General features: G+C 47.2%; 1 protein-coding gene across 1 annotated transcript in view; it reads right to left on the bottom strand.

The window, feature by feature from the left end:
- LOC119450610 (ETS homologous factor) overlaps positions 1–23536 on the bottom strand; it is a 450939-nt gene extending 427403 nt beyond the window's left edge. The window contains exon 1 of the mRNA XM_037714114.2: positions 23290–23536. Coding sequence (XP_037570042.2) covers positions 23290–23471 — 182 coding nt within the window. The 5' untranslated portion in view covers positions 23472–23536. The remainder of the gene's footprint in view (positions 1–23289) is intronic.
- Positions 23537–24822: the final 1286 nt, after the last annotated feature.

The raw sequence follows: 24822 nt of genomic DNA, 5'->3' as shown, positions 1-24822 counted from the left end.
GCTGGTGCTGTCGAGCGCAGCGGAAACTGACGCGGATTCCTGAACTTGCATTCAATTAAACAACTCGAAATTAAGGGACGGGGGGGGGGGGGGGGGGTATAGCGCCACGGCGAGCTGAGAAATAAAGTCAGCGGCCAAATTCACAAAGGTTTGTATTCGTAAGTATACAGTTTGCCATTGGCTGGCCGCTTTCCCTTGTAGAGCTAACGGTATGCCCTACGGTATGTCCTAACGGTAGGTCTAACGGCATGTCCAACATAACGATTGGCGAGGATTTTATCTTACAAAATGTAGGAAAGTTTTTCGAGAATGTGGACCCAGGGGCCTCATTCACAAAACATTTATTTCTTGCGTGCTGTGTGCCATCGTTTCGCCACCATTCGCTAATACCATGTATGTCACTGCAATTGGCTGGCATCTCCTCTCTCCAACAATTCTAGCGTGAGCATTTTTTTTGTTATTGTTGTTTCAAATACGGTCCCAGAACTCTGTGCCTCCTCAGTGTATAAAACTCTAAAACTGGACAAAGCTGACTGTATTTAAAAATAAATTGTCATAGCGGGTGCCGTTACTCACTGTAAGTGCGAACTGCTATTACTGAGCGACCAACGGGCGTTGCGTTTGCGCATACCCAATTATCCTAATCAGCATGGCTACTGCAGGTAGGCGAATGGCCGCCAGTAAGTGCTAGCGCCTTATTTCAGCCGGCAAGTAGGGCGGTTTCTGCGATGGGCGTTTGGTCAGTCGCCTGCCAAACACGGAACTTCGGAAGAAGAGTGTCATTCTAATCAAGCAGATGCGTGTTGGTGAGTAATCGCAGCTTGCATGCTTACCACTGCGTTCTCCAATTCCGATAGGCGGCGAAGCTTACACCTCAAGGTGTAATTATCAGGTGTTTATGAAAGGCTATATGCATGACGTGCCTGTACTGTGCTGTGGATTACAGTCGAGACGTCCGTTGCCACATATAGTGTGGAAGATGCAGACGGAGAGAGAAGCAATAAAAAAAATAGACAGGGAGGCTAAACAGACGCACGTCCAGATTGCTACCCTGCGCTGAATAGTGGCTGAAGGGGTGAAATATGCGAACTGTGCAACCTAATTCATGCTCGTTATACAGAAGCTGCTACTACTGGCAATCGCCCCGCTTCCCTTTGAGAGGTTAGGTAACTTGACTCGCTCGTGTGATATCGCATGTCCATGTCTTCTTAACATAACTTCAGTGTAAGTCGCCGTAAAATTTTCCGCCAAACAGAGCGGCTATTAGAGCAAACTCGCTGACCCATAACAAAACGGAAAGCTGAGAACGGCGTAGATCACTTTGGCGCGGATGCTGCCTTAATTAACCCCGGCGAGGAAATGAACCCCATAGGTTAAGATGACATGAAGTTGATAGATAGTGCCCGTGCACGCGTTCAGCTCTAAGTAGCAGAAGGCGTGGCCGCACTCGGGGAAACGGCCGATGACCGGATTCGTCTGCGCACTTTGCCTCCTTCCTTATTATCGCGAAATCTATCGCAGTGCATCGCGTGAGGCCGTTAGCTCTATTCTCGATCATCAGCGCGAGTCTGCCGCACGGTTCTCGGAGTCGCAGCGCGCGAGATAACGTTTTCAGAAAGCACTTCGTCGAGGAAAAGGAGCTCCGTGCGTAACGCGCCCAAATGGGGCGCGTTCAGTTTGGGCGCCTAAATTATTGACCTCGACGTTTACGAGGAAAATGAAGCTAACGCGAACGAATAAAATTTCCGGTCAATAAAGTGCTACATCTTCCGAGCCACTTCTTCTCCTCCATTAGCAAATTTATTAAGTGCTCGATTTGCATATGGGCACGTGGTATGCACATATGGAAGAGTGCCAACACGTGCGCGTCATCCATTACGTGGGAGGGCGTCTGTCAGCGCGTACCGGGTATAATTCGTGCTCCCGCGCTGCGCACGTAAATGGTTGTTTACGCCCTCTGTTTTGCAAAGCATGGCCAACTCTGCGACGCATGTGAAGAGGTCACATAGCAGGCTAATCAAACTTAATTAGCGCGAGCACCGATCACGAACTGTGGGGTGTTCCTTACGCCTCGACGTGACGTGTTTTTCGCATTTCTAATGCGCACGCATCCCTCGTGATGACTTTATTGGCTGATCGCGCCGCTTCCATTGGTTATTTTGTTGTTTAATAATGATCTATGGGGATTTTACGCGCGAAAGCCGGAACTTGACTATCAGGCAGACGTAGAGGCGGACGGCAGAGTGGGATAAGCTGATGAGCGATTTGGTCAGCTGATGGTTTGTTAACGAGCGCCTTTCCATTCTTCCTCCGTAGCATAACCCCGCCGACGCTGCGCACCGGCTGTAGGGCACAGTTCGAAATTTCAACAAAGAGAATTTAGCGATAGGAAAACTCTCTAAAGCGTTATATTCGCGGGAAAATGAATACGAGTGTTCTAGCACTCAGACTTTTGAATCGAATCAAATACGAATATTTCGGAATGTACGTGCTGCAAATATAGAATAAATACCTTCATTTCCTTCATATCAAAATAAGAGCAATCTGGGAAGGCCAAAATGACCCCCCCCCCCCTTTTTTTTTATACTGTCCCCGAAATAATGCACTCCATGGTATTTACAAGTTCATCCTACTGGCAAGCTGGTAATTGAAGAAAACGGTGAAAGCTCACTAGTTCGTGCCATCGTGGCATTGGCGGCAAAAAAAATAAAGGAATAGCACTTGACTCCATAGACCAGGTTAGTGACTAAAACATAGCGAAGTGTGCATATTTACCCAGAAATTAAGAAAATTGAGGAGACATCCTGATAGCAAAAATCATTACTTAGGCGCCTCACAGCCGGCACAGAGCCTTTATCGCTTTACGAGCTAACTCGGCAAGCATAGCCTATGTACAAAAAGACGGCGCTATACGATGATACACTCTAAAGAGATTTTTGTAAAATAAACTTATTGTTAGCTTCGATCGCAATGAATGTTCACACGGAGAAACTTTCTATCGCGCCACGAGCCACACGGTAATCGGCGACACAACGGGCTCGTTCAGACTGGCTCTCTCGTCTCACCCTACGAAATTCTCGGTGCCGCTAGCCGACTCTCCCGAGTTGCGCTAAAACTAGCCAGGTCACTTCTCACAACTGTATTCCGCATTAATGGTTTTAGTGCAAGAGTATTTCGTGTGCGTCTATAAAAAAAATACGGCACAATTCATCTTACGATGTCTGGCGACGATAATGCCAATAGCGACCGAGCAATGTACCGACCGGCCATGTTACAGAAGACGCGTTTATTTACCAGCGTGCAGTGGTAATTGTCAGAGATTTGTTGCCTCAGCAATATGCCACGTACTCCGATATCGTCCCACTTTACTATGGCACTCGCTTGCCAAGGTCGCCCGTGAGCATGGCGTCATAATCACAACGGCATGACAACGGATGCCTGATAGCAACTGCGTGACGATCTGTGTGCGGCTGTTGATGATGATTTGCTGGCATCCCCCTTGAAAAGGGGCGGTCGGTAAATAGTCACCTAGCCTGCTTGATTTAATGAGGTATTCTATACCTGTTCTTGATTCTAGCATTTTTGTATACATCTCCTTGATCTCCTTTTTCTTCTTCAAAACTTCTCTAACTACATTGCATCACTACCTGCACGACTGCTACATGACCTGCCACCTGGTACAATAATATGCAACTGCAGTGCAAAGTGTGCACGTATCGAAGCTACGCGGCGCGCATCTCACATGGCGTGACTCCTCGCGTGCTAGGACGTGCGCATAATGCATGTTTTCAGGACAGCGAGCAAGCACTGGTGTGGCGCAGTGGTATAGAGTCGCTTACTCCCACTCAGTGCCCGGGTTCCAGTCGCAGCGAGAACTGTGTATTTTTTCTCCCATTCTCGGCGATAAGCTGCGACGGACACCGGCGGCAGCCACGGCGGACACCATCGCCAACCGAAATGGCTATTGGATTGACCCCATAAAGCTTAATCTGCAAAAAAACAGCGAAGAGTTTGATAGGACCGGATCTGTTACTTTCATAGATGACTGTACAGCGTAAATGCAGTGGACTTAAGGAAGTGAGAAGAAATGAAGTGGAGATGAGCAAAATGTTAGACTAATAAGTATGTATAGGTTACCTGATTAGCTCAAGGGGAACATTTGTCACCGCCCCGTTCCGAAGGAGATGCCAATAATTCATCATCATCACGGAGTCAAGTAGAGCGCCGAGTGGACGGAGTGGAGATACTTTCTACATAAGACGTGTAACACGTTCTATATAGACGTGTATAAGTCGAAAAAAATGTATTTGATCGCCACTGTGCTACCGGGTCTTGCGCGATGAATTGTCCTGTGGCACAGCGTGCGATGGTGTGTAGGAAGCGTAGGCCCCTTTGCTGGCACCCCCACGCAATGAAATCGGCGCGACGGGACCGCCTGGTGCCGTAGAGCACGGCACCTCTTCGAGTCGTAAAGCTGAAAAGGTCGGGACACTCGCTTCGGGCACTGTGTGAGTGTTTCCAAATTCGACCAAGACTAAAATCCAGCGGAGATTTTACAGACAGAAGCGGGCGTACAAGAAAGCCATAGAACAGGACAAATAACGTCGTATCGGGGAGACGGGTTGCAAAAAATAGGCGAGGCGAACAGATAAAATCGCGAAACGCAGTTGGCGCGGAGGCGCCGATACACGCGACGAGAATCGCGATGTGCCATCGAGTGCACGCAACTTATAGAGGACAGCTGAGGAACAGCTAGCCAGCGGGAATGCGTTCATCGTGCATCTATACACGCGTAAGTTTTGCACACACGCAGGTATCTATATAGACAGGCTGCAAAGGCTCACCTCACGACGTTGCGACGGCGCTGCCATAATATTTCTTGCAGACCAAAAAAAAAATGAATGAATGATTCTTTGCAACCGTTTGTAAGCCTCTGCTCTCGCGAATTTCTCGGAAGGCGAGATTAAAAGAGGTGGTCAATTTTCAAAAGTTAGATTATCTGTTCAAAGCGGCAAAGAGCGAAGAAAAAAAAAAGAAAAGGTGCTCTCAACCGAGTCGTCCGCACTCTTTAATCCACCGTGTCTCTTTGTCTGTTAATATGGAGCTTGTCTACAGTTATGCAATCTGCAGAGTAAAAAAAGTCTAGGGCTTGGCGGGGGGGGGGTTGACACTACCACAATCTGGTTGTGAGGCACGCCGTAGCGGGGGCTGCGGATTAAGTTTGAGCACCGGGAATTTCTGTAACGTGCAGCCAATGCATGGTACACGGTTTTGGCATTTCGCCCCTTTCGGAATGCGGCCGCCGCGGCCGGGACCGTTCCCGGTTGCGAGCTCCACCTGAGCTCAGCAGCGCAACGTCAAAGTCACTCGGTCACCGCGGCTGGTGTTCAGTCTGAAAATGGTCGGTATTCTTGGCAAACATCTCTTTTTGCGACAAAACTTGAGTTCGGTTTGTGGTGCTACTTATCGATGCTAGGTCGTCTCTTTTAGAAAAAAAAAATAAGCACAATAATTTACCTTAACTGCTATAACAGTCACAGCAGGTAGTTGGTGGTCTACGGCAATAAGGGAATGGGTGTCAACAAAAGGGAAGCACAATCGAGGGTGGCAGATAAAGAGCTGCAGTGATGAGGCGGTTAAGGAAGACGAGAGCATAGGATACAGTCCTTTACCTGCCTCTTCAGAAGGATGACGGTGATGAACGTTGGTGTTGTGGTGGTGATGACGATGCTCATGACTTTGGAGTGATTGGCTCTCGAGCTGATATGTTTTTGTTCATCTCGGTGCGGTCAGCTGAAGGGATCGATAACGAGAGGACGAAAGCTAACCTTAAAACTATTCCTTCGGCTTTTCGTGAACTTTACGTTACACAGAAAGGACGTTTGAGGCGTTATAATTGATATACGTAGTTTTCATTGAGCCAGAGGATGTGTGCCACGTACGTCGAATACGCGCGTTTGACAACTGGCCAGCCGCGCCATAGAGGCATCTGATCTTCCCGTCAGTCCCACCCCATCTGAGTGTCCTTCACTTTGAATCTGATGTGACCCGCTGGTATCGCCGATCGACGGTACAACTCTTGTTTTTTTCCACTTCGCTTCAAATTGACTTTTTACGCAAAGCTGGTGGAACACACGGATTTTTCTTTGTGCCTACGGCAAGGGCACACGCTACATTCCCTGCAGGTTGCGACAAAACTTCACAAGCGTCGACGTTTGGGTTAGTTGGCAAAACATACTTAGGATTGTTTAGGCGTATTCGCAACGACGACAGACAAGCGAACACACACAAACGCTACACACTAGCGCTCGTGTGTGTCCACTCGCTTGTCCTCGCTTTCAATGCGCCCTTAAAGAATCCTCAGGTAAAACTTCGTCGCCCGGTTCCCGACGTGAGCTACGGCACATTGTCTATCCATACGCAGATTCTACCTGCGTGGTAAGCTCGGGAAAGTTCGATAAGTACCGAGTCATCTCTCGCCTGTTTTTCATCTGGAACGACAACTGAAGCCTACGGTTACGCTAACATTTGCCGTTTTCATATTGTTAACGCCGAAAAGCGTCATGTATGTGGGGCGTGCATTTAGCCGGGCTCCTCTCTCGCACTTCCTACTGGATACGCGGCACCGTCCGCAATGCCTGCGCGTGGCGCTTGTGGGAATGTGTATTCAGACAAGATCTTCTGAATATATGTGACGCAGTTTTGATTTTGCCTACCACCAGAGACAATTTAAGGGACTATTTAATGCGAATTGCATTCTTTGACTACTTCAGCCGTATGGAGCCTATCTATCTATCTATCTATCTATCTATCTATCTATCTATCTATCTATCTATCTATCTATCTATCTATCTATCTATCTATCTATCTATCTATCTATCTATCTATCTATCTATCTATCTATCTATCTATCTATCTATCTATCTGTCTGTCTATATATATAAATTGTACTGAAGGCGAATGACCGCGCTTCGATGTCTGGGTAAAGACGTTGACGATGAGTGGTGGTTGGTTGTTGACGGGGCACGCCAGCACAGTGAATCGTCGTTGGAATAGCCTTCTACAACGCCACGTACAGGCCTGCTTGAAGACGAACACCCCCATTTGAAGTGTTGGAGGTGCTGGGTACTGTTCACCCTGGAACTTCGCAGCCGGACGCTACCATCAGCTTTCACCATGACTGATCCTGGCCCATCGCAAGCTGCTCCCGTGCCAACGACGATTCACTGTGCTGGCGTGATCCGTCAACAACCAACCACCACTCATCGTCGTCGTCTTTACCCAGACATCGAAGCGCGGTCATTCGCCTTCAGTAATATATATATATATATATATCTGTCTGTCTGTCTGTCTGTCTGTCTGTCTGTCTGTCTGTCTGTCTGTCTGTCTGTCCGTCCGTCCGTCCGTCCGTCCGTCCTATCGCGCTGACCTAGTCGCCCAAGTTTTCTACCTGCTTTGGCCACTAGGTACGTGGTCCAGGTCATGATACCGTCGGGGTCGTTCCATTGCCGTCATTCCAGCCAAAGAGACATTTCGTGATACTATTCTCTTCATGTCATTGTCGTCACGCCTGTACTACTCCGGCCCAGTCGCCAAATTTGTCTAATAGCTGGCGTTGTTAGGTACGGGCTCGTGATCGTAATGCCGTCGTGGTAGTTGCATCACCGTCATTCCATCTTCGTCATCTGACTCTCGTCATGCCGTTCTCATCACGCCATCGTCGTCCCACTGACGCGGTCACGCTGCCGTCGCCACGCCGTCGTTTTATTATCGTCACCACTTCAGTGACGTCACTCCTTTATCGTCAAGCTCTCGTCGTACGTACCGCCTTTGAGGTTCTATCGACGTCATCCCATCGTCGTCACTGCGTCGCTGTCATACAGTCATCGCCATACCGTCATTCTCATGGATGCCCTTGGAAAGCAAGTGCCATAAGAAATTGGACCGATAAAGGAGACAGCAGCCGCGTTTACATGAGCGCGACAGAGACGTATCGTATTAACTTTCAAGCAATCGCATCTCGTGTAAACGAGGTAATTTGCTAGGAAGGCGTACCGTATCGAATGCGCCAAACAGGGGTAGTTTGAGATGGAGAATTCGCATTTCAGCGGCCCATGTAAACACAGTCGTATCGTATCGGGAATTCTGTGAACGCGTTCGCTGCAGGATGACAACGGGCCAACCAACCGGCAGCGGCCGCTGCCGCTGCCGCACTGCGGGACATCAAAACAAGAACCGCGGCTTATGAAGCAGGCCACACGCGATTTTTTTTTTTTTACTCGTGAGTACATTATGCGACTACACTGTGCGTTGAAACAGTCTTCTTTGTCAATAATAAGCGAGGTTAACACCGTCGAGTTATTTGATTCGCAGCGTTAGTGTATATTCATCGCCCCTTTGAGCACATGGAAACCATGACGGCCGCGCTCGGCTACCGCTGGAAAAGTGGCAAGAGTTGCGGGCATGGTGTGAAATTTTATTATCCTGATAGAATACGGTAAGTTTCCGCAACATAAACGTCTCCTAAATTTGTCGACGCGGACAAATGCCTTAATGGCATTTGTCCTAATGTCATTGCATTAATGCATCCAAATGCATTAGAGTGCCTTAATAGCATTTAACAACGCCACAGCAAAAGCACGCTTATCGGAAAGGAGCGCTAAATTTCAAATATTTCACCACATGGCGTTATCTTGCTGGACAGGAAAATGCGCATCCATGTAAACAGTGGCATATGAGTAAATACGATGAGGTAAGTTAATGCTACGCACTCTCTACTGTATCCACGTAAACGCGGCTGGTGTATGTCGCGTTTGACATCTCACGTATATTGGTTGCTGGTTGACCCACGTATATATATATATATATATATATATATATATATATATATATATATATATATATATATATATATAGTATTAGACGCCAACAAACAATGACACCAAGGACCGCATAGGCGAAATTAACTGCAGTTCTGAAATGAATTAAAGAACTGACAAATAAATGGAAATGAAAGTGGATGAAAAACAGCTGGCCACACGTGGGATACGAACTGACTCTTCGCATCCTGTCTGCGGCAGAAAGAATGTTCAACATCCGCCGCCAATGGCCGTGAGCGGTGGCGCTTGGTAACACTCCAAGGGCTAGTTCTATAGTCATCATCAGCCTATTTTTTTTTATGTCCACTGCAGGACGAAGGCCTCTCCCTGCGATCTCCAATTACCCCTGTCTTGCGCTAGCGTTTGCCAACTTGCGCCTGCAAATTTCCTAACTTCATCATCCCATCTGGTTTTCTGCCAACCTCGACTGCGCTTCCCTTCTCTTGGTATCCATTCTGTAACCCTAATGGTCCACCGGTTATCCATCCTACGCATTACATGGCCTGCGCAGATCCATTTCTTCCGCTTAATGTCACCTAGAATATCTAGTTCTATAGTAGATAAACATAAATACCCCAGAAAGAGGATGGGAAAACGGCGCCACGGTAGCTCAATTGGAAAGGCCATCCCATGCGTAATGGGACGGCGTTGGTTGGCATCCCACCTCCAGCCAGTTGTTTTTTCATCTACTTTCACTTTGCCGTATGCTGTCCTTCATGCTATTGTTTGTGGGATTCTTATTATATGAATAATAAAAATCGGGGCCGCGGTTTCGTTTCTTCTCGTTCATTATATATATATATATATATATATATATATATATCACCCCTGAAATAATGTTTATTATGCAAAACTTAACATTAGTTTTGGCCACAAGTTAAACAGCGACACGGAAAGACAAGCGGCGATCTAAACATTTGGTCACCACGAAGAACACTTCGCCGAAAACTGCCTCCCACCGCAGCTGGTTTTGTCTCACCAACACTGTGGAATGGGTTCAGCAGATATGGTTGGGAATGAAGGATGGCGCGCCACCACGGACGTCTTTTTCCACCGTAGAACTTCTTACTTCTACGTTCGTTGCCAATTAGCTTAATCTTGGCTATAGCGCCGAATTGATCACTTGCTGAGTCTATCAAGCGATAAACCAAGGACGTTCTTCCTGGTGACACACAAGATGAATTCTTGCAATTCTTCAATAACACGGCAGCCAAAGAGACATTTGCGGAACAACAGAAGTTCAGCAACCCTAACTGCTAGGCCAAAATGCCAAGATGCTTTCCGCTTTCCCCAAGACAGGCAAATTTGCCCTGAAAGTTCTCCTTCCTTTCTCATCCTCATTACTTCTGTGAAAGTGGTTTGTCGACTCTCCTAGTAATCAATTCAGAAGTCAGAAACTGGTTGGATTCTGAAGCAGACAGGCGATGTGCCTTGAGCCACACAGACCAACCTATTGATTTTCTTGTATCAAGAAAGAAAATATGCCCTTCTCATTAAATTCATGTTTAAATCAATGCTTGTTACAAAAAAAATTACGAGAAGTTGAGGTAGCACCATCTGGTGTGAATAATGTGTTTTGAATAAATGTGAAGTGCAAATTTATCTACGTCATTGAAAGAAGTGAATTTTCAGAAGGCTTATAACGGTGCCGGCCGGGTCATGGTAGGTGTGGTACAACAAAAGATTGCGTCAGAACTCATCTCACGACCACTGTCGACGGAAATGCGTCAGCACTGAATCAATACAGCGACACAACATATTTCCACCGTCGAAACGAATAATGTATGAAGTGTGTACTATAGCGGAACTTCTTTTTGGCGCTTCCCTAAGAACGCTCGGCGCCGTATAGCGCCACCTACGCGTGGCCTCTGAAATGCGTGGCTCACCGGTCCGTGCGAACGCTGAGAAACGCGCCATGCGACACAAGGGCTCCTCTCTCGCGCTTCTTTCCGGACACGCCGTGCCATCTAGTGGCGCGGCTGATAAGTGCACGCGTAGCCTCCGAGACTAGAAGCGTGGCGCGCCGGTGGCTGCGAACGCCGAGGATTCTTACCTCGCTTGGCCGCACCCTCAGTGGCCCACACTCAGTGACCCAAGCTGGCGGGAGGTTCGTTGAAGAGCGGCACACACCGAGTGCATTCATGGCGCAGCTCGCTAAAGCGTTGGCGTGAAATGCGTTCATTGAAAAGCGCCACGTACACAGTGGCTTTGTAAACGAGCCTGCTAATGCGTCAGATTGCTGTCCTTGAGGAACCCTTGTGACGTGGGCTCGATTCCGCTCGGCATCGGAGAAACTTTAGAGATCTTTTTCGTCATTCAAGAGCGGCACACACACACCTACTGACACATACACAGCGACCCAAGTTGGCATCAAAGAAGCTCGTTGGAGACCAGCACCGACCAAGTTGCACATACCCAGTGCTTCAAGTCGCTGTCGAAGAGTGTTTTCGAACAGCGGCACCTACCCTGTCCCACGTCTACCGTCACCCATGTCGACGTGAAAGATGTTCGTTGAAGAATGGCACGTACGTACAAATTACCACATACTTTATGACCCAAGTTAGTCTCATGGTTGATTTCGAACTCTGTTACCTCAGCACATCAGCCCGATGCGCTACCCATTCGACCACTGGTTACCCAGTGACCCAGGTAGGCCGGAAAACGATTAGATAGATAGATAGATAGATAGATAGATAGATAGATAGATAGATAGATAGATAGATAGATAGATAGATAGATAGATAGATAGATAGATAGATAGATAGATAGATAGATAGATAGATAGAGTACTTGAAGTATCCTAAGAATGCTAATCGCATCAATACGGTACTGCCCTCTAACTTGCAATCATACTACTCTCTAGGGAAAGCAATCGTAAGATAACATCTGAAGTCCATTTGAACGAAATCTGCCGTGATATGAAACGGAGCGTTATATCTTTTCGCTCGCGTCTAAATTAGAGAAAGATAAAGTGTTTTGGGGTCGTCAACTAACCCTTTTTTTCGGACACGCTCCACTCCCATAATTAATGTGCGTCTGCGCTGCTGTAATATCTCATGACTGCTCTTTCAAACAACTTGGGTCTCTGTTCCAGTGCACATTTCGTCTGTAGGTACCCTTTATGCGTGCCCTTTTGTTTTTTCGCAGGACTGTGTTGGTAATCAACAGGGACCAACTGTTGCGCCTATGTGCCTTACTTTGGTATGGTTAGCAATACTTGCATACGCCACTATTTGTGACGCAGACAATTTTTTTATAATTACAGTAGGTACGTAGTCAGGCGAGATATCTTAGTTAGAATTTATTATTCACAGAGTTATATTGAATTTGAATATACTTCTTTAGGAACCGGTCAAAATTGTCTCAAGGGCCCTACGAATTGCAAGGTTGCATGCATAAATTCAATAGGCAGTTAGAAAATATTTACACACATGAAAAACACACTGGTTCATCACATCAGCCACATCGTTGAAAAATTACACAACTGAATTATTTGCAGATTGATGGGGTTTCATGTCCCACACAAGGACAGGCATTAAAATGATAGTTCAAAATGTAGTGATTACCTTACCGAACTTATACAATATGGACGCCCCACTGTAATGGATTTTGTAGCACTTCCTAAGCATATTCTATGCAAGTTTTTAAATTCATAATGTATTAGTGCTATAACTACTGTGAGTACAATGTGAATGAATTTATGGGGTTGTAAAATATACCAAAGCACAATTGAGAGCTCGAGGAGCGTAATCAGCACAACCGAAAGCTGTGCATTAGCATGATACATTTTTTTCCATGAGCAGTGACATACTCGTCATGCCTTAGCAAGGGTCGCACTATCACGACTCATTCACATTGCGTAGCGGGTTCAGGATAGTGGGCGGGAGGGGAGATTGTTTAATACCTTGAATTTTTCTGCCTTGTTCTTTTTAAATATTTTTGCATTTATTCGCATCTTTTTTGCAGGCATCCATGTATGGAAGACTACACAGTTATATCTGTAGGCGCACATATTTAATTACGTTCTGTCGGCATTTTTTTTTTCAGATCAGCACATTCGTACTCTAATACCAAGCCAGCTCGTGTACCCTGTTGCGTGCGCCTGGGTGGGAATTTTTCATGTCTGTCTTTGTTTCTTCCCCAACTGCCCTTAAATTTCTGTAATAATTATTGGCGTTCTGCGGTTGTGCACAAGGGTACAGGTTCAATCCCCGGGGCCGCATTCCGACAGGTGTGGAATGCAAGAATGCTCGTTTAGTTAGATCTAGGTGCGTAATTCCGAAGCAGCCCACTACAATGTATATTATAACCCCAGTGTTGGATTCAGACTTTGGACCCACGTCTAAAGTTATTTATAATGAATAAAAGGATGAACTATTCCGAACTATTCTTAAGTATCTCGGGACACTTCAGCGGACGCTTACTGTGTGTGTAAAGAACGAATGAATGAATGCACCAGTGCTTCGAACAACCGCAAATAGTGGCAGAATAAAAAAAACTCGCCAACACCTGGCAATATAGGAGAAGTCAGATGTAGCACCCTTGTCTTAGTCATGAGGGAGGGTGCACAAGTTGCACAGGCGCAAGCAATTCCACTGCGAAATGCCCACGACGCGGCAGCACTTCCCGCTGCCTAGCTCACGGCCTAGTTGCACTGGTGCAAACACTTCCGCTTCCCACCATGAGTCAGTCGTGACTCAATAGAGGGGCCTAAATAGACAACACCAGTCCGTGCACACGTAGTTCCGCAAGAATTAATAATATGCTGCTACATGGAAATTGCGTCATTGGCATCGCCTCCCTGAGACTGACACAAAATATTGGCAATATCCAACTGTTTCGAAAGCTTGTAACGTACTCGGGTAGTGTTGTTACTGCACAGCTTTAGAATAGCGTACACAAGCTTAACCGAAGTCTTTCCACACAGACAGGGACAGGGTTGCCTTTGCGGCGCATCCTGCTCCCTGTTCTACCAAGTTCTGCATCTAACGTAGGCTGTGTGAACTTGTGTTGGACAGTTTTCAAAAAGCCTACGCAAGCATACGTAAAGGCCTAATGTACTTAAAGAAATCGTGTTCTCTTCACTTCACATGCTATGTAGACTATCCGATTCCTGCTGTAGTACAGTACGCTAAACTAACGAGTGCTATTTGACTGAGCTTAACGTTCGTAGAGTGTACAGACGCTGAGAAATAGCGTGCGGAAACACGGTGGCAACTATGCCTCGCGTTTCAACGTGAACTGTCACGATGGTTTCTGTCTCTCTATCGTTCGTCGCCAAGAAGCGGAGCATAACGCTTTCGCTTTCATTTCAACGTACACCAGATTCGTAAGTTGTGAGTAGCTACCCCACCCGTTTTCTTAGATAAAAAAATTAATGAAATTGTAGGGTTTTATTTGCCATAATCACGATATGATTATGAAGGGAGGGGGATTAATTCTGACCACCTGGGGTTCTCTAACGTTCACCCAATGCACGGTACGTGGGTGTGTTTTGCGTTTCGCCCCGACCGAAAGCCCGAAATTTGATTCCGCGACCTCGTGATTATAGCAGCGGTACGTGTAAGCCACTCAGCAACCACGGCGGGTGAGTTTCTGAGATCCTTCTGAGATTCTTGCGTTTGTGCGAATGAAAAAAACACGTAGTCATAGAAATTGCACATTGGATGTTAAGGAATTGCCTTTGCATGGGCACGTTTCACACTGGGAAGTGGATACCGACACGAGCTCGTAAGTTTTCCTCGTGTTTGCGTTTCACAACGTCTAACTAATGCTAGTCAAATTTGGCGCCCTCTATAGTCCTGTAGGGCCACGTACATTTAAGACCACATGCGCTGTTCTCAATCTGACTGTTGCTATATACTTCCACACGATGACGTCACCAAGAAAACTAAATGATGCGATGCTATACACAACCAATGGTGCGTTACGTCCAAAGATTACATCCGGAATTTAATTGTCTGGTTGAAAAATTCACCCAGTCGTACCCTTCCGATTTCACTGACAAGGAGGAATTCCGGCGTTGAACGTGAATCAAGTGTTTTCTATCACACCATTGCGATGATTGGCGCTGAAATATTCCATCGCAATAAGAAGTCAGGCTGCCAAGATATTCATGAATAAATTGTCCCGCGAGGAAGATCATAGTACATGTAATTGTACGCCCCTAAAGTAAAATAAAACATACATTGACAGTTCGGCGGTGTACAGCCCATACAGGTGTCCTGATCGCAAAAGCGAAATGAACAGCAACGGCGATTACATATATGAAATGAATGACGTAACGTATGTGAATGAATCTCAGGAATGAGGCCCTGCGTTATATTTATGGTATGCGGCGTAGTTTACATGTTGAATGATTCTAAAAACAAGCGGAAATACAAATATTCTTAAAACTGATGCAGGCAGTTGATGGAGCGGACTTTTTTTCCCTTTTTATTCGTGATGCTCGCATGATCTCCATAGGTGAAAATGAGAGCTATGATGCGCAGTGCTTAGAGTTTATTTCGCGTCAAGAGTTTCGCTCGGAGACAATAATCTTTTTTATGCTCAGCTTTATATTACGTTGAACTTAAGTAAGTTGTGCAGTTCTTTCATTTTTTATTACATTTATACATGGTGCTTCTAGACACCTCTTGCAACATGTACTTTTTCAAACACCAAAAAGTAAAAACTTAAACACACACTACGACCCCCGCTGATGATAGCAAATACCTATTATACTGTTCAGCTCTCCCCGGCATACCGACATGAGACTGGTTCGTCTGCAGCCTGCCTTTCCATGCAGGAATGTTTGTCTCCGGCTAGGCTTGGAATCGAGTTATCACCAGATACTGCACAGGTAGCCGATTCTATGAGAGTGAAGTCTTACATTAGTACCAACACTGTCACTGCCACGTCATGTAGCCACCTGAATAATAATGCATCTGCCGTTAGACCGTAGACGGTTTTAGCAGAGCGCCGCTTACGCTCCGCTCCGCTCAGATTTCACGCTCTGAGATACTGCAGATTTCGCATTTGATAAGCGCGCCTTGCGGAGACGCGGGCGACGCGCAATCAACTCGGCTGCAAAACGACGAAGAGGCCAAGTAGACATGCTGTCACGCACCGCTCAGTCGGCTTTGTAGCGGAGCGAGGGATGCGGCCTTTTTTTATATTTTTTATTAAATGTATTTAAGGAGATGTTGGTGCCTATATGTGGCACCGGCTACTCCTCTTCTCTTACATGATAGTGATCCTCCGAAAGTTGTCAAAAATCTCAAAACTGGGCTAATAACCACATGTACGAACATTCACGTACTAAGTCTTAACTGCAATATAAATAAATGTTCGCGCAACAGAAGAGTTCACACAACATAAATACTCCCAAAACCGAAGTATTCACACGCAACACTTGAGTTCACAAAGCGTAAATGTTCACAAAACCAAGATGTTCACACAGAAGATGTTGGGCACTTGCAAATTAGGTCCCTCGATCTGCCGCGCTCTAAATACAACAGTCTTTTACGCAGACACAAACGCTACATGAACACTAAGACACAATAAACATGTAATGCAGAGTGCCTGTTAATAATAACAATGCGAGCAATAACTGATATCTCATATTTTTGAGTCCTCCAAAAATTGTACTAAGGCACGTGCAGCAATGTTTTGTAGTTTTTCTGTCGGCCATATGGACCCAAAATATTTCTATGTATAGTGGTCGTCTATCCAAGCCATGTAGTTTTTCTGAAAGCTTCTTAAGGGGAGCATCATGTTTTTCTTTCCGCTGCCGGTATGAGCGTTATGCGCAAGCGCAGTAGCGTTCCCGCTAAGCGGTTGTGCGGCATTCGCTAGCATATGCCGGTCTGAGCGGAGCGGACAGCAAGCACTCAGCAAAAACACTATTATCGTCAGAACCACGACAGTAAACTAAGCTTCAACAATAAGCACACCAGGCAATAAGCGGAATAAGTGGTATCGTGCCGAAAAGTGTCAATAAGTCTAACAGTACAGCGAGTCGGTGAGCGCGAGCAAGAGACAGGAACATTGTGTCCTGAACAAACGGACTCCACTCATAGCCGCTATACTTCCGCGTTTCTGGCATTTCTTCCTCGAAACTCTTATCGTGAAAGGTGCTTCACCTGCGTCAATGATCGATACGAGACTGCTGCCACCAAACTTTCCTACCAGCCGGATGTAATCACTTCATGAAGCAAACACTCCATGAAGCGATTAAAAAAGCCCACATGAGTATGGCGCTATCCCAATGCTTTCTAAAACGCAGCAGTGCTTTAAAAACAGTTCGCGCTTAATACAATTGGGGTCAATGTCCAGGAATTTTGTTTTCGGACAGTGGACGGCTGTCGCGTGTTGAAAGGCATGCTGGCGACTACTACAATTTGGGCACTGCGGCGACGGAAGGCGCACAGAGAAGGCGCGCGATCGCCTGTCGGTGCGAACAAACTTCGCATGCGCAATTGCCGGACATCATTCCGCTGAGAAAAAAATAACGGGCATTTGTGAATTCTACGCTGACACTGGAATAGAATGAATAACTTTCGGGCATGAATAAATAGACAAGCAAATTATAGTCCTCCTAAGGCTTATTATGGCTTTTGTGTGTGACTGGACAGTCTCGACTCAGAAGCACGTAATCCATGTAGCATGGTACATATATTACCATAAATCAATCAATCAATCAATCAATCAATCAATCAATCATGTTTATTTAACGTGCCCAGGAACAACCCTAAGGTCTGAGTAATAATAATAATAATAATAATAATAATAATAATAATAATAATAATAATAATAATAATAATAATAATAATAATAATATAAGGGAAAGCGAGGACCAGGCTGGCCGCTGCCACAGAAAGGGGCACAACGCCTGCCTACAGTTCAGATAGGAGAATGAGACAGAAACACAGAAATGGAAAATAGGAATGAATGAAGGAAATGAAGGAAGAAAAGAAGAAATCGAACAAACAGCCAGATAAAGAAATCTCAAACAATGAAGCAGAACACGGACACACTAGAGATCACGCACACTAGGGCCAGTCACTGCAGGTCACGCTGCTAAAATAATTTAAAACATAGAAGAAACATTGTCTGAGGTGTTGTCATTTGTCCAACCTGTCGTTTTTACTACATGGCATATCAAAGTATACATTTCTGGTTTAGGCACCTAGCGCATAGACCACGGTAGCATTTTTGATATAGATTTTTTTCTGTACTTTTTTTGTCTCCCGGGTCTTACCTCTTTCGCAGTGGAGGGTAGCGACATGTATGTCTGTCTGCCGGTTAACCCCCCAGCCTTTCAAATTTTATTTATCTCTCTCTCGCCCTTGATATGCTGCGGAAAGTTTTTTAGTTGTGGATAGTTATCATGCAAATCAATTGCCAAATAATTGTGTTATATTAACACTGTTATCAAATTACTATTTCATTTTAGTAGGAACGTACTCTTCATGGTGAGAAATTAAGGTGAAGTTGTTTTAGGCCATCCTTCACGTAGAGTCGTGTCTGGATTTTGTAGGGTTAAAGTAAAAAGAAAGAAGCAACAAAATTCGCGATAATGCAAGTTCTCATTCACATTATACAAAAGAGTAAACGAAACATTACCCGCAGCATGCCAAAAAAGCGTAGGCAAACAACCATCCGGCGAAAGGCGTGTCACGCTCATAACGAAAAGAATAGTTAAACTACTTCAATATCGCGCACCCTAAACGGTGAAAACAGAATCGGTTCCCAGAATAAGGAGACGTAGTCGTGGCTGAAATGAAGCCACGATATTAGGAAGTGTGAAGGCCTGAGACGCAGTGCATTGACGCAGCACATACAAGCAAATGCTGGTCGCTGGGAGAGGTACTCGTATAGCACGGTGGTTAAATGTGGACGTGATAAGGATCACTACATGCCTAATTAACACTTATCTTTCCAGAGAGTGCGCGAGACCTTGCCGTCTACACGTATCTGCTTGCAAAACTGCTGAGTAATCGCTTTTAAGGTCGAGCTTTTTTTTTTTTTTTTTTGCTTACCTTTGCCTCTAACGGCGGAGAGATAGAACGTAACATTGCAGATGAGAAGGTGAAATGAGGGCTTGCACGTTTCTCTGCTATTAGTTACATATAACTGCGTGCAGCTCGCTGGAGTGAACATAAATGCATGTACAGCGTCAGGGCTCTTGCGTTACAATGCGTTAGAACGTTGTGCAGTCTTTGCAGAAGAGGTCATGCAAGGACCTCTTCTGTGACGAGAAAGAGGTATCTGGATCCATAAAGAGAAAAGAGATATCTGGACCCATAAATTGCCGACGGTTTGCAAGCAATATAGTAAATTTGAGATGGTTCGAAATAGAGGTACTAAACGTGTACCCCGGATGGGTAAATTAAAAAACACACACACAGGCAGATTTCCCGAGCACTCGTGGTGTACTTAAATGTCAGGGTGCTTCCCTATGCACGATTTTGTTTCGCAGTGGTGGCTCGCGAATATTCGTACATGTACAAATATAAAACGTTTTCGTTCCGATAAGAGTGCACTTTTTGAATTAGTCCATCTGGCATTCAATTAAAGCGAACAGTAACGGTTACCACGTGCGTCCCCAATTAGCCCCTGGATGCGGCTACGTATACTTACAGCCAATTGACGAAGTCTATCAATTATCTCTTCGCACATCTGCAATCCTTTCAGGGCGAGGATTAAAAGTAACCGCGAGGCAGCCACGTTTCCTTAACAGCACGAAATAAGCAAGCACTATACGGACGCGTATACGCGGCGCCATACGCATGAAATCGCGGCTCTTAATTACTGCCTAGGCCCACCGTGACAGAACGGGGGCCGCCGCATACAGGCAGGCCGCAAAGTTCGGACACAGGTCGATAGCCCGGCGAACGAAGCGCCCAGAGCAGCCGCCGAAGCCCCCCGACGCCCGCTCATTTTTTTCCTCGAGGGTCGCGATGTGTGTCACCGCGTTTCGAGAACGTTCGGGCGCTGCTTTCTTTAGCGAGATACGGCACGTCTGCATGCGTGCGAGAAGACGCGGATTTAGTGCTTGTTTAGCGGCCCTTTCGCAGCACGGCCACTCTGCAGTCACGCATTCCATGCACCCGACCTGCAGCTGTTTGCTAAAGTTCACTAGAGAGATGCGGCAGTCAAGGCTCCGTTATGCGTGCGTTTTTGTGGGTGGATGAACATGCGTAGGTCTTGTGGCGTTATGCATAAGCGCGGTAAATAATGAACAATGGAATAGCGCCATTCGGCTCGAACCCGAGATACGACAGCAAGAATGACGATACGCAATGCGAGCGTGAAATGTACAATGTCGGGTCGATGTCGGCAGTGTTGCATGGCAACTTGTGTGTAATGAGAATATGTGCTTATGGCTTGAAGTTACATCTTCTCAAATTGCTTTACAGCCGAATTATTTTTTTCTACAGATGTAGGTTATGCAGATTACGACAATAGACCGTGAAAGTCCACCGAGAAAACTCCTGTAATACAAATTTGCCCAGTGTGCCATTAGTCTCAGGTTTACAGTTCCATGATACGACGTAGATACATGTCATTTAAAAAAAGCAAGAAAAAGAAAGCACTGTAGCAGAAAATCAAAGTCAACGCAAAAACGCGCAAATGAGTCCCTGCATGTGCGCTTCAAAACAAGCGAAGCCAACCTTCTGTCACGAAATCCTGCTGCTTAATTGTTTGGCGACACTTGAGTGACGAAGTTGATGACATGGTCTAAACAGTGGCAACCAACCGTCGAATATCCTTTTAACGTTCGCGGAAGCTTCACGCGCTAATAAAATGTTTATGGGAGTTAGGCCAATGCTGTATTCTTTTGCGTGACCGCGTGCAACAGAAGAGTTCAGCTAGCAGAGCTCCCGGAGGATAGGTTTACGACGGACGCCGTGGGATTTAATGCGAGCTGCACGAGCTATGCTGGAACTGGAAATACATTAGAGCATGACGGGCACGTGGGCGCGCCTGCTCCAATCTAAAAATTGCGTGTCAATCGAAATCGTGTGTCCAAAGAATGCGTCAAGGTCCTAATTATGGAACACTATCCTTGCACGTCCTCCTCCAGTGCAGTGTCCCAACACGTTCTTGTAGGACAAGTTATCCTTGCAGTGACTGCGCGACATACCGCCTTGGCGAATGGCGAAGAGCAACAGTTCGAATCTTAACACGCTTCCGTGTTCTCGAAGTCCAACACCCCCCCCCCCCTCCTCCCCCCCGCCCCCCTTTTTTTATTTTATAGTGCTGGATTGCCAAGCGACGCCAAGATGGGAGAATAACGGCAACGCTGGTAACGTCCATCATTGTTATTTGGGTGCGCGAGAAAGTGGGGTTCAACGTATACGTTTCTCTGACAGTCCATGGCCGTCCATCACTAAAGATGAACGTGGAATGGGCAATATCGCAGCATGGAGTTAGGGTGGTGGTTATCTATACGAATTCAAAAGAGCGATCTGTCAAAGAGAACTGCGTTAAACACGCGTGTTCTGTCCCCATCGAGCGCTCGAAGGAGAGGTGAGGAGTGTTCGCTCCAAGTTGTCGCGTCGGTTTTTCCTCGTGTAGCCGACTCTATCACAAGTTGGTCGCTTGCTGTTTCGATTCGCAGGACGTGAAGAGGTTGCGCTAAAACGCGAAGAAAGTTGCAAAGCGTACTACATCTTTGCTTAGTTGCGCTTCCACCTACTCTTAGGTGCGTGCGCGAGAAACTGGAGAGGTTACAGAGGGTGTAACGAACGGTGCCCTGATATGACGTAGACACGGTTTAATGAAAGCGCCATATTTCTCAGATTTTTTGTTGCTGTTTTTTTTCCCTATAATACAGTCATCTTCTAGAGCATTCGCTATGAACAGGCGCCACAGCGACATCGTCGAATAAGGCATGCGTGAAACAAACGTAGCATGACCATGTACGGTGTCCGACAACTTCGGTAAATCGCTGTTTTCGAAAGGTTCTCCAAAGTGTAATGAACACGAGGCAGTTTGAATCAAATCAAAGAAAGTGCTTTAAATCCTCTAACTAAGCACAAATTCTGAGCAAAACCTGAAATGAGTCTCTTCTGCATTGTGACGTCCCTCGCCTCTGCTACAAAGTTTAGTTCAGCGCAGAGGAGATAAACCAACAAAGCGACCTTATTGGCAAATAAACGAACCGCTGGTGCCTCATATGCACGCAGCAGCTGCAACAGATATACGGAAAGTTGATAACGCGGCCACATAGCACGGTGAAAGTTTTCCGTTTGTGTGTGTGTGTGTGTGTCATACGTCACTCCATGTGTGCGTGCACGGTAATGTATCCAAAGTCACGACACGGGTAGGAAACGCGCGGAGTACCTACAAACGTCTGCAACCTGATGGAACACCACAGTGTAACCGAAGAAGTCGAAAAGGACCTGTTGGGCAGTGCGCGCGATATTTGGCTCCTATTTTTTTGTAACAGCCCTACGGAATAGAAAAACAATATACCAGAAACGCATGACCACAGCTCTATTTTCATTGCGCGTGCTCTCTCGAGTTTCGAACGCGAACTAAGCATTTCGCGCATACGGTGAGTGGAACAGTGTCAACGAATTATATTAGGCTTAGTTGTATACCGAAGCTACTGCAGTCCCTGCCTAATTTATTTTGCCGCCTCAACGATATTATAAAGCACTCACTTTCGGAAAACGCTTTAAGTATGCACTTCGTCGCTGCGAAACATGAAAAACCGTTGTTGTCCCGAGCAGAGAAATTAACTTCCTCCTATTCTGCCAGCTGAATCGACGGAATTTTATTGTCAGGCGCGTTCGCAGACTGCTCTTAACGCCTTTCTCGTTCTTAGCAGCATGTTCGCAAGATGACTGCCGATGTTTCGTTAGGCTCTCTATAGCGAACCACTTCACCTGTACGCAATCCCTCGATGCCATCCAACGCACAAAAACACAAGCGCCCATGCTTTCCCCATTCTGCTGGCTACGAACCTTTCTATGCCGCAACGCCGCTGTTACCCGCCGCTCAACGCACTACAATTTTTTCATCACTCAATAACACATTACACTTACACGGGTTTACAAAACAAGACAGGGGGACTCTGAAAGGCGCCGGCGATCGGCTCGTAAGTGGGAATTGCAGTTCCACGTTAACGCGATTCATCGCCGGCATTGCGTAGACTTGAAAGTAATTGAAAGCGAGAGCCTTGTCTACAGACGGCTCGAATAAATAACACCGCACTTCGCACTTCCCATAGAAAGCCCACAAATGCAAAACGGCAGTCACGTATAAGAGATGCAATGGAGGAAAAAAAAAAGATGAAAACCTTCGCGACCGAGAAAAAGTCAGCACACGCACGTTTCAGCGATGCAGAGCGGCAAGCGCACGTTTCACACTTTTTTTTCGAGGCCGCGCGGTCATCGGCCGCCCGGCGCGGGCTCACCTGTATCCGTTGTATCCAGCGTATGCGCCGAGATGATAGCCCGCGGCTAATTGCTGCTGCTGTTGGGCTTCGGCCATCTGAACCGCTTGCTGCTGTTGTTGCTGTTGTTGCTGTTGTTGCTGCTGTTGCTGCTGTTGCTGCTGTTGCTGAATGTGCTGTTGCTGCTGCTGCTGGTGATGCATCTGCTGCTGTGTAATAAGTCCGAGGGAGGCGGCGTGCGAGTACTGATTCAACGCCTGCTGCTGCTGCTGTTGCTGTTGCTGCTGCTGCAGCTGCTGCTGTTGTTGAGGCGGTGGTGTCATTGTTTGCGCCATGTGTCCGGAGTCGGTCACACCGAGCATGGGCCCAGCGGCCAAGGCACCGCTGGCCATAGCCGTTCGCGGGGATCACCGCGTCTGCGGTGGTGGAAGGGTCTACTCTCCGTGGGAGTGGGCGACACGGCGGCGCGGGTAGTCTCGCGACTACCACGAAAAGCGTCGGGATCACTCACATGTACCGTCACGAACGGGGGGTGGACTCACTCACTCGTAGCGCACCGGCCGCGACGTCACCGCGGCGGCACTCGTTCACCGAAGCACACAGAGTGAAATGCACGTCACAAGGAAATGGTCAACTCAGAAGCCAGGAGATGCAGCGCGCGTCATTCACTTGGCCCTGCACAGCGGACGGGTCACAGAGAATGATCCAGATACTTGGGACGACAATCCAGAGTTCACTCCAAAAATCGCTACAACGAAACAAAATCCGAGTCGGCTCGCGGAAAGCGGCGCGGTCGCGGTCGCGCGCAGGTGACGGTCGTCGATCGCCCCCGTCAGGTGTGGTGGCAGAAACTCTGCGAACACGTGCGCGGCACTCTCGCAAAACAAACGCGCGATCCAGTTAAAAAACACGTGCGCTCCGGAGCCAGCGCCACAACAAGATCACCGCCCCGTTTGTGCCCGCTTAGCGCCGTACGCCGCTCGTCGGCAGCGTTGGATGGAGGATAGTAGCGGCGGCAGCGACGGGCTCGGTGGGCGTCCCCCAAAGCCCCAGGAGAGGAGGGAACAGGCGCGCTGGGCGACGGCGGTGGGGGCGAGAACAACTCTCGTCGTCGTCGTCGTCCTCCTAGCACGAGAGCGCGGCTGGCTGGCGGCCGCTCTCCGAAATGCATGGACGCGTGGTGCGGGCTGCCGCACAAACTTCCTCCAAGTTCACTGGAGGAACCCTCCCCTTCCTCGCTCCGCCGTTGCCGCACCGTACTACGTCCCAACAGGATAGCGGAGAGTCGAAGCCGCACGCACACGGAGGCCGTTCGCCCGCAGTGCGCGCGCGTGCCCATCATGCGGACGTGCCTGTAGTGTGTGGGGGGAAACAGGTGCGCTATATGCGCCGTGTTTACAAACACGACCGGCCCGACGATAACGGGAGTCGCTTGTGGCCGGCTGGCCAGATTCGGAAGGAAGTTCCCGTACCAAGTGCGCTCATAGTCGCATTCAGTGGAACCGAACGAAGTTGCAGCATTCTTACGCGGCCGTTGATATTCTAGAGCTGCGC

Source organism: Dermacentor silvarum, chromosome 4 (genome assembly GCF_013339745.2).
Source record: "Dermacentor silvarum isolate Dsil-2018 chromosome 4, BIME_Dsil_1.4, whole genome shotgun sequence".
In the NCBI taxonomy this organism is placed as follows: Eukaryota; Metazoa; Arthropoda; class Arachnida; order Ixodida; family Ixodidae; genus Dermacentor; species Dermacentor silvarum.
The sequence above is the reverse complement of the archived record's forward strand: the minus strand, read 5'-3'. Positions and strand labels throughout refer to the sequence as shown.